We start from the raw sequence: 9205 nt of genomic DNA, 5'->3' as shown, positions 1-9205 counted from the left end.
TCAAATGTTTATACATTTCTGGAAGATCTAAAATGTTTATAATGTTCTAAGATAGTTTTGTGCACACACTACAAACGGTATACAATATGCATACAATTGTGTGTGTGTGTGTGTGTGTGTGTGTGTGTGTGTGTGTGTGTGTGTGTGTGTGTGTGTGTGTGTGTGTGTGTGTGTGTGTGTGTGTGTGTGTGTGTGTGTGTGTGTGTGTGTGTGTGTGTGTGTGTGTGTGTGTGTGTGTGTGTGTGTGTGTGTCTTTAGTTTCTGTGTTTCTGTGTGTTTTTCTCTGTTTGTCTCTCTGTCCTGGTATTGTATCCGAGTCAGATTGACCTGAACCTCTTATGAAGGACATAAATGCGGTTGGGCATTTTTCCATAAGTGGAAAAATATAAAGACATTTCCACATGTCCTTCACAATAAATAAGCCCCGGCCATTGAGTTTCAGGTTGAACGAAAATATCCTTATATTTTTTTGTATTCATTGAAAATGGAAATCGGGTCAATTTGACCCGAACACCACACAAGGGTTACTGTGTTTGTTCTTTCTGATATAAAGTCAAGGTTGTAACTGTTTGCAGTAAAGTTGTGGGGCGCTGAACAGTTCCTTTTGCATCTTTTGAATTTTGATACATGATAGTAGTTACTTGTCTTTCAAATTTGAAGGAGGTTGAACAAGCATCTTGAGGAACATTCATCATTAACTCCTCCAAAAAATATAGTTTATTCAATAATAAATGAATATGTGAATCATAACAGTGATTGACAGCTGATAGGAATAATATGATTGTTAATATTATCATATTCATTCAGACAAACATGGATGAGTCAGTTAATTCATGTACTTATTGCAGCAGTACTGTTGTGCCACAATAATGTCACCTAATGTTATTGACTTAAAATATTAATATTGTGGCTTTCCGAGTTAACATTGATTGATATGACTGCGATTAAATCAGCATATACTTCTGCCAGGGGATGCCACCCCTCAAAATCTCCTGCCACTCTCTTGCCACCCCATGAATATTTTTCTAAATCAACCCCTGCGAGAGGGAGGGGGGGAAATGGCAAGTGCTACCTGTATAGGACAGAACAGAACATTAACCAAAAATGGCAATGGCAACATTTAAAGAAGAATTGTTGAAATATCCGGACACAAAAACAAAGTGACTCAAAAATTGAAGAAAAACATTTATTAAAAGGTCAAACGAAACAGGTGCTAGGCTACATATAAATAGACTGTTGAAATGTTTTCTCAAACAACAAAGTGTATTATGGAAGGTCTTAAAACGCACATCAAACATGTATCTCAAATGCAAATTATCTTTACTAGGCTATAATTATCATAATAAGACATAAATAATATGGTTAATTTCTCCAGATAACGCTATGACTTTTAGAGATAAAATATAGGCATTGAGGAAGCTTTAAGGTGATCTGAACGTTTGAGTTTGGCTCCCTTTTTAAGCTAAGCTGCAGTTTACAATCTGTTGCACACGGGGGCAGTAAACGTTTACAGACAGGATGCAGTATTGTCCTTCTACTTGACTAGAAGTTATTGTACACCATAGTGATCTAATGGAAGGAAACTTTTATTTTTACCAAATTGTATTCTCATTTATTAAATCAGTTAACTTTATGATGTTAACTCAGAAATCATACTCCCTTTCATATCAGTGTGCAGCTTAAAAGTTGCTAGTCTACAGTATGAACTGAATATAGTATTTAACAGAGGGCAATGAAAAGCAAGTTACACTTTCATCTGTTTCTTACACCTTTATTATGTTTTGTATATGTCAAATTCTGTTAACATTAAAAATAGTAAATATGGGTTATTTTCTTGTTTAAGCTGAATTATCGACAAGAAAGAAAGTGAAAAACATAAAGACAGTTATTAACCGTTGAGAATGTTTATTTTCATGGTCATAGCTGTGGCAGGAAATTGAGTTAAGCGACAACCCTCTCTCCAATGGGGATGGGGCCCAGGGTGACATCACCTTCCCATTCGAAAACTAGAAAGACAGACAGAAGAAACATGTCACGCTTTGCACTGCTGGGGTTGTCTTACAACTCAGGCACACATTCACTAGGAATGCATACAATATACCATACCGTTATTTTCCCTTTGGGACACATCACGGACCTTCCTTCCATGAGCCTGACCGGGGTTGGCGGCAGTCCCAGGTCCTTGATATCCACCAGTTCCTCCCAATACACCAGATGCACAGGAGCCACAAGCTGCATCCTGTCCGCTGGCCTCTTTCCACCTAGGAGGAAAGAAGAAGAAGAAGAAGAAGAAGAAGAAGAAGAAGAAGAAGAAGAAGAAGAAGAAAAGTTAATAATGTATCAATACTCCAATGACACATTTTTAAAGAAGCCCAGACCCACCCATTGATGTAGGAACAAGCTCTATGTTCAGCATCGATGGGACGTAAAGCGGATGTAGCTTTCAGGTGGCATGTAATGTAGAGCTGTTAGAAAAAGAGAGTGGTTAAGTTGTTATTATTATATGTATTTTTCCTGCCTATGATGTATAGCAGAATCTTTTAATCAGTCTTGGAGATGCCCACCATTCCACTGTCAACGTTCTGGAACCTGAAGGCCTCCAACTGGAACTGAAGCTTGTTCTCTGCAGTGCGAGTAATGAACTTAGAGCTAGAGCCTGTGACCCATGCATCAACCAAACACCTGCATGCAGAAAAACCACATTAGAGGACAAACTTCTGTTTGTGATAATCAATTTTCACTGTACACATCAATTTAAATTAACCAAATCACCCATTGTTTTCAATGAAGGCATAGTTAGGTATTGAGTTCATGTCAGGTGCAACGGTGGCTACGCATCTCTCCACATAGACACGGAGGGGCACGTGGAAGAACTGCTTGACAACAGCCTCTACATTTATCATGTCTCCCAAGTAATACTGGAAGCTTGGTCTCTCGTTTTGTCCGTCATCTGATCAAACATAAAATTAAAATGTAAGAGTATTCCAAAATATACATTTCTAATCAAAGCTCTGTAAAAGTGTAATTCTGCAGATAAACTGTTTCTTAACTCACCAGTAATGAGTCTCAAGGTGAAGTAAAGGAATTCCTCTGACACCTTAACTGCAGAAAATGGGATCCACAAGGGGTCAAGAGGAAGGCTGCTCACGTTGTGCTTCCTAAATGATGAAATAGGTTTGCTTAAAATGCAGCTTAAAGTCATTTCTAATATGCATCCACCACAGGTAATCAGATTTGGTGATACATGGTTACTGGAGTTACTAAATGTGTTAGTATTTCAATGTCATATTATGTTATTTATTATATGTTTGTATGTTCATTGCCACACCTCTAATGGTCTTATTACCTTGGGTAGTGGCATTCCACGATTACTGCAGCTTTGCTGGTCCTCACCACAAGAGCATTGGCCAGAGGTTTGGGATCATAGTTCAGAGTGAAGCTGTAGATAAGGTAATCTTCTGTCACCTAGTGGAAAAATGTATATTAGTACAAAAAAATGGCATCATACATGAACATATTGGTTTACCATATTTTTAGATAATAATCATTGCAATCTTTCATTTATTTTTCAGTGACTACCATTTGTATTTAGCTTACGGTTAATGTGCTAAGACAACTGTGCAGTTCTGCCTCAAAAATCAACACTTGAGCAGCATTGTCCTCTGCGACAGGGGCACAGTTTCCCAGGGTAATGTCGGCAGGGTTGATAAATTGGCCAATCCCAAACAAGTCCTTCTTGGCTTCCACGTGAGCAATACTCTCTCTGCACTCAACAGCAACAGTTGCAGCAGCAACAGGAAATCTCAACTCGAAAGGCACCACGACTTCAGGGTCAGGCGTAGGGTCAGCAGGGTATATCCAGGTGAGAGGTCTTTCAAATGTCTGCTTACTCTGTTGGGGCGTCTGAGGCTGTTGTTTGACAGGCTCCTGTCTTGGTGCTGGCTTCTGGTATTTTTCTCTCGCCATGTAACCACTTGATGCCCATTGAGCATGACATAAGCTGCCTAACAAGGCCAGTGCCACAAGGCACACAACAGTGGACTTCATCACCATCGCTTCACAACAGCAAGTGATCGACACAGTTCACTAGGTGATGTGAAGAAGATGGACATGTGCACCTACTTTTATAATAAGTTATCATGTTTGCTTCCACAACATTCCCGCCCGTTCTGTTGGCCATTCCCCATCAGACCTGATGATCTTAGATGCTAAGCCAATGAAATGATTGCTGCTTTTGACGAAAGCAATCCCTACAGCTCTGGTGATGCATCTTCAACTAGATTTTGATTATTTATTATTTTAATGCATAACATTTTATACTATGCTGAAAAAATACAAGCAGCATAAATAAATAGTATTATGAACACAAAACTGTGGATGTGCTGACACAAATGGGATGGTAATGCAGCCAAATGAAACAAACATTAACATATGGAGGGTATAATTTGAAAGTAACTTTTGAAAGTTCCAAAGGTCTTGGTCACAAAAAGTTATTTTGACCTTGAGTTAGGTCAACCTACCCTCAACATGGAATTTCAAACTCAATATTTTTGCCAAAGTACATGTTGTGGAGAGCTGCAAATCAATATGGTCCGACTCCAGGTTGATATTTCTAAATGACCTTTACTGTGTTTACAAAGAGATCAAATAGATTGCAATCTTGAGAAGTAAAAAGAGTTTATAAATGAAATATTCCTGCTAGAGAAAAATTAGATTTACCCCCAAATTGAAAAATAATACAGAGGTCAAGTGATTATTTTAACCTGTAGATACGAGATTTACAATAAGCTCCAATTATTCATCTGCTTTGCTTTCCATTTTTTCGTCCTCTTTTTTGACCAAATGATTTCAAATATAAAATATCCATATTTTATAAATGGCAAAGCTATTAAACAAAACAAAATGGAATGCAACCTCTAAATCTTCATTACTGCAACAGTAAGAAAAAAAGCTTATCCAAGAAAAATGAATTGTTATGTCGACCAAGTACAAACCGATCGGATCTGCATACAGTTTTCTATGTTTGACGGGAAATACTAAGTATGCCAATCTCACAATATTTCCCCAGCAAGTTCTTAGAAAATGTGTTAGTATTGAAATGAAATAAGATGTTCAGACTTGAATGCTATAGATATATAAATTGCAAGTATATTACATGAATCCAGCCATCTAGAGAATGTTGAAATGATTGACGCATATATGCACACGCCACTTACTTAACTTATTTCTTTACATTTGACATATCTGCATGCTATAATAGTTATTTATGGATGCTCCTCAATTCAGTTAAATGTTTGTATCAATGGCAAACAAGATAGGAAGAAGTATTTGTTTAGTCGAGTTCTGCTGCCCAAATACATGATGACCTGCACATTGCAGGTCATACAAACTCTGTGAAAGGTTTTGTTTTGAAATTGTACAAACAGTCTAGAAATTCTGACATTCACGCTCAATGACAATCAGGGGTTTTTTAAGCATGGGTTTGATACTAATTAATACATATTCATGTTAATGCAACAGTGAGTTTACTACCATGTATGCTGTTATTATCTTCCGATGCAATATCTCTAGAATTCATGTTATTTCTCCACTGACGTTTCTTGTTTGGCAATCCATTAAATCTCCACCACAAACCACAGTCACTGGAGCTTGTGATTGGAAGTTATGGGCAGCAAATAGGATGCGAGTCCTCATCGTCAACATTACCAATAGGCCAACCTTATAAAAGTCAGCATAGCACCATTTGTATTCCACAGTAGTTGGTGTTCCTTTCTAATCAGTTCACTGTGAAGCCAATGCAATGAAGTTGATTTTTTCTTTTTTGGCAGTTGCCCTGCTTGGCTGTCTGGGTGATGCTCAATATTTAAAGAATCATGGTCATCAGGATCCTCATGGTCATCAGGATCCTCATGGTCATTATGATCCTAAGGATCCCCCATCGTGGCCACAGTGGCACTATGATCAGTCAAAAACGCCAAATAAGCCTCAGCAGCCTCAGCAGCCCCAGCAGCCTCAGCAGCCCCAGCAGCCCCAGCAGCCCCAGCAGCCTCAGCAGCCTCAGCAGCCTAAACAGCATGATTATCAGTCTAAACAGCCACAGTGGCCCCAGCAGCCCCAGCAGCCAGCAACTCCCCCTAAATGGAACCCACCTCAGCAGCCTCAGCAGCCCCAGCAACCTCAGCAGCCTAAACAGCCAAAGAGGCCTCAGCAACCCCAGCAGCCAGCAACTCCCCCTAAATGGAACCCACCTCAGCAGCCTCAGCAGCCTCAGCAGCCTCAGCAGCCTCATCAGCCTCAGCAGCCTTACCAGCCACAGAGGCCTCAGCAGCCCCCGCAGCCTCAGCAAACTTGTGAAGTTGCTGACAATCAAAAGATACCGTGTGGAGCTCCTGGAATCTCTACTGAACATTGTGAAGCTATAAACTGCTGCTATGGTGGAAACATGTGCTATTATGGAAAATCCGGTTAGTTTTTTTCTTACTCCTCAAAGAAGTACATGTATATCTCTAGTAATTACAATGTGTTCAATGAGTATAGCATGATCCATAGTCTTTGCTTTTAATTGTGTTGTTTTCAGTGACCCTTCAGTGCACCAAGGATGGTCAATTCATCGTGGTGGTGGCCAAAGACGCCACCCTACCCAACCTCGATTTAGAGACAGTTTTCTTCCTTGGAGGAGACGAAACCTGCAATCCTGTTGGCACTACTTCAGCCTTTGCCATCTACCAGTTCCCTGTCACTGCCTGTGGCACTGTCATGATGGTAAGGATTTTGACTAATTTAAATGTATAATGTCATTAGTATACATTTTCGTTGGGTAGTAATTAAAACTGAAATACTGCCAACCTACTGTAGGAGGAGCCTGGCGTTATAATCTATGAGAACCGGATGTCCTCCTTATATGAAGTCGCTATTGGACCCAACGGAGCCATCACCAGGGACAGTCAATACGAGTATTTATTTGTATTTGTTTAACTCTGAGTGGTCACAACATGAAAGATTACTACTTCTGTTGCTACTTCAGTTAATTCTCTGCTAAGGCCTCAAGTATTCAGACAAATCAGTGGTATCAATAGAATACAGTGAATTTACCTAGAATTCTCTACAATGGTTTGGGGTTAGTTCAGTGTGATATGACAAACTGCACTTTAATACTTTTCTGACTAACTGACTAACATAGACCTTTTATCTTGTCTCAGGCTGCTTGTCCAGTGTAGATACATTGGCACCTCAATTGAGGCTCTAGTTATCGAGGTTGGCCAGGTTCCTCCACCACCCCCAGTGGCAGCTCCAGGACCCCTGCGCGTGGAGCTAGTGCTGGCCAATGGAGAGTGTTCAGTCAAGGGATGTGTGGAAGGTTAGTGTAAAAGACATATGGTGTGCTGTCAGTCTCATTCGGCAGTGACTGTGCACTAACCACATTTTTTTTTTGCTTGAGCAGAGGACGTGGCCTACAACTCCTTTTACGTTGACTCTGACTACCCCGTCACAAAGGTTCTCAGAGACCCTGTGTATGTGGAAGTCCATATACTGGAGAGGACTGATCCCAACATTGTATTGACTCTTGGAAAATGCTGGGCAACTTCTGATCCCAACCCTCAAAGTCTCCCTCAATGGGACTTGCTGATTGATGGGTAAGAGTGAATGCTGATTTTACCTGGAAATAGGCATTTAAAAAACTTTCTACGAGGCTATACTGAAAACCTATTCTTCACTCTCTTTGCCATAGCTGCCCATACCGTGATGACCGCTATCTGACCGCTCTGGTCCCTGTGGACGCTTCATCAGGACTCATGTACCCAACCCATCACAGGCGTTTTGTTTTCAAGATGTTCACGTTTGTATCCGGTGGAGGTGTAAAGCAACAAGCTATGATTCCTCTCCACGAAAAGGTATATGATTTAACTATCTAAGTTAAAGGCAAAGGCTTTTGTCAAGTTTAGTTTTTATATGTTTTTTGTAATGTAACCTTCATAATTACGAATAATATATAACATTTTTTGACCAGGTGTACATCCACTGTGAAGCAGCCGTGTGTCAACTGTCTGCCGGAGACAATTGTGAACCAAGGTGCTTCAGAAGCAGTAAGTATAACAATATTCACTGTGAAAATATTTAAACCACCAATTTTATTTTTCTCTGAAGTCTGTAAAATGAACACAAGGCAAGGCAAGTTTATTCATATAGCACATTTCAACACAAGGCAATTCAAAGTGCTTTACAAAAATAAAAAACATTAATAGCATTAAGAAATAGTGCAGTGGAAACACATTATAAATGGCATTTAAAAACAGTCATTCAAAAGCAAAGAGATTAAAATAAACATAAAACAAGCTAATATAGAATAACACAGGTAGGAAATACATTTATAAAAGTTGCAGTGCAGTGTAAGATATGAATAGTTCATTTAAAAGCAGCAGCAAAATGAAAGTATTTTAGCCTGGATTCAAATAGTAAGCGTTGCAGCTGACCTTCAATTTTCTGGGAGTTTATTCCAGATTTTTGGAGCACAATAACTAACGATGCTTCTCCATGTTTAGTTCTGAGTCTGGAGACATAAAGCAGACTCGTGACAAACAGTAAACTATATAGTCATGTTTTTTAAGTGTTAGACAGGAAAAGTATGGCAGATGATTTGAAAATCAAAAAAGCTGAACATGTTTTCACCAAAGGTGTATGATGTCTGATGTCATCTTGTGTCTTTTTCAACCTCAAGTCTGACAGCAACTGACCATTGGAATGTATTTTACACAGGGAGAGACGTGTCTGTCCAGAAAGGCTCCAGAGAAGAGACCACTGTGGTTAGCAGTAAGGAGCTGGTCTTCATTCAGTAACAACATTACATTATCATGAAATCTCCTTTTCTGATGTTCTGTGAAAAGTGATTGAGTTTCAAATAAATACCCAATTGCTGAACTATGTTTTCTAATCTTGTGAATTTACATTGACAATGGCATATTATGACTATATGACTCAACACACATGACTTCAAAACAATGCAAATGTATTTCTATAGCATATCTCAAAACATCTGCAGTTTGACCAAAACAGGCACAGATTACCAATGTATACAAAGCAACAAAAAAAAAACTATAAAAACAGAAGCTGTGAAGGTGTGAAGCTTAACTCTATCAAAAGCAACCCGGTGTCACGGCAAGATGTGACGATTTACCATGCCGGGAGACGTGAAGATGTCACCATTTCG

At 39.4% G+C, this 9205-nt stretch overlaps 2 protein-coding genes across 2 annotated transcripts; one reads left to right on the top strand and one right to left on the bottom strand.

Moving 5' to 3' along the window:
• Positions 1-1172: 1172 nt before the first annotated feature.
• Positions 1173-4114, bottom strand: LOC307031079 (zona pellucida sperm-binding protein 3-like). Its single transcript, XM_079667840.1, has 8 exons — positions 3598-4114; positions 3347-3465; positions 3055-3158; positions 2773-2950; positions 2565-2682; positions 2383-2465; positions 2107-2261; positions 1173-2006 (listed from the first exon to the last, which is right to left on the bottom strand). Exons 1-8 carry the CDS (start codon positions 4051-4053, stop codon positions 1942-1944), a joined length of 1278 nt encoding a protein of 425 aa, XP_079523966.1. The 5' UTR covers positions 4054-4114; the 3' UTR covers positions 1173-1941.
• A 1628-nt stretch (positions 4115-5742) lies between these two features.
• LOC307031076 (zona pellucida sperm-binding protein 4-like) lies at positions 5743-8916 on the top strand. The gene is made up of 8 exons (XM_079667832.1): positions 5743-6464; positions 6578-6762; positions 6856-6953; positions 7200-7357; positions 7442-7634; positions 7730-7892; positions 8009-8084; positions 8755-8916. The coding sequence occupies exons 1-8, from the start codon at positions 5801-5803 to the stop codon at positions 8832-8834; spliced, it is 1617 nt and encodes a 538-aa protein (XP_079523958.1). The 5' UTR covers positions 5743-5800; the 3' UTR covers positions 8835-8916.
• The last annotated feature ends 289 nt before the right edge of the window (positions 8917-9205 follow it).

This window comes from Notothenia rossii, assembly GCF_949606895.1.
Source record: "Notothenia rossii genome assembly, chromosome: 3".
In the NCBI taxonomy this organism is placed as follows: Eukaryota; Metazoa; Chordata; class Actinopteri; order Perciformes; family Nototheniidae; genus Notothenia; species Notothenia rossii.
This window is presented reverse-complemented; position numbering and strand designations above follow the sequence as displayed.

Excerpts from the sequence above, each read along its gene's own strand:
- LOC307031079 (XM_079667840.1), bottom strand. The coding sequence starts at position 4,053 with ATGGTGATGAAGTCCACTGTTGTGTGCCTTGTGGCACTGGCCTTGTTA. Across the intron at positions 3,159-3,346 it reads GTGGAATGCCACTACCCAAG|GAAGCACAACGTGAGCAGCC; the intron begins GTAATAAGACCA and ends TTCATCATTTAG. Across the intron at positions 2,466-2,564 it reads AGAACGTTGACAGTGGAATG|CTCTACATTACATGCCACCT; the intron begins GTGGGCATCTCC and ends TTTTTCTAACAG.
- LOC307031076 (XM_079667832.1), top strand. The coding sequence starts at position 5,801 with ATGAAGTTGATTTTTTCTTTTTTGGCAGTTGCCCTGCTTGGCTGTCTG. Across the intron at positions 7,358-7,441 it reads AGTCAAGGGATGTGTGGAAG|AGGACGTGGCCTACAACTCC; the intron begins GTTAGTGTAAAA and ends TTGCTTGAGCAG. Across the intron at positions 7,635-7,729 it reads TGGGACTTGCTGATTGATGG|CTGCCCATACCGTGATGACC; the intron begins GTAAGAGTGAAT and ends TCTTTGCCATAG.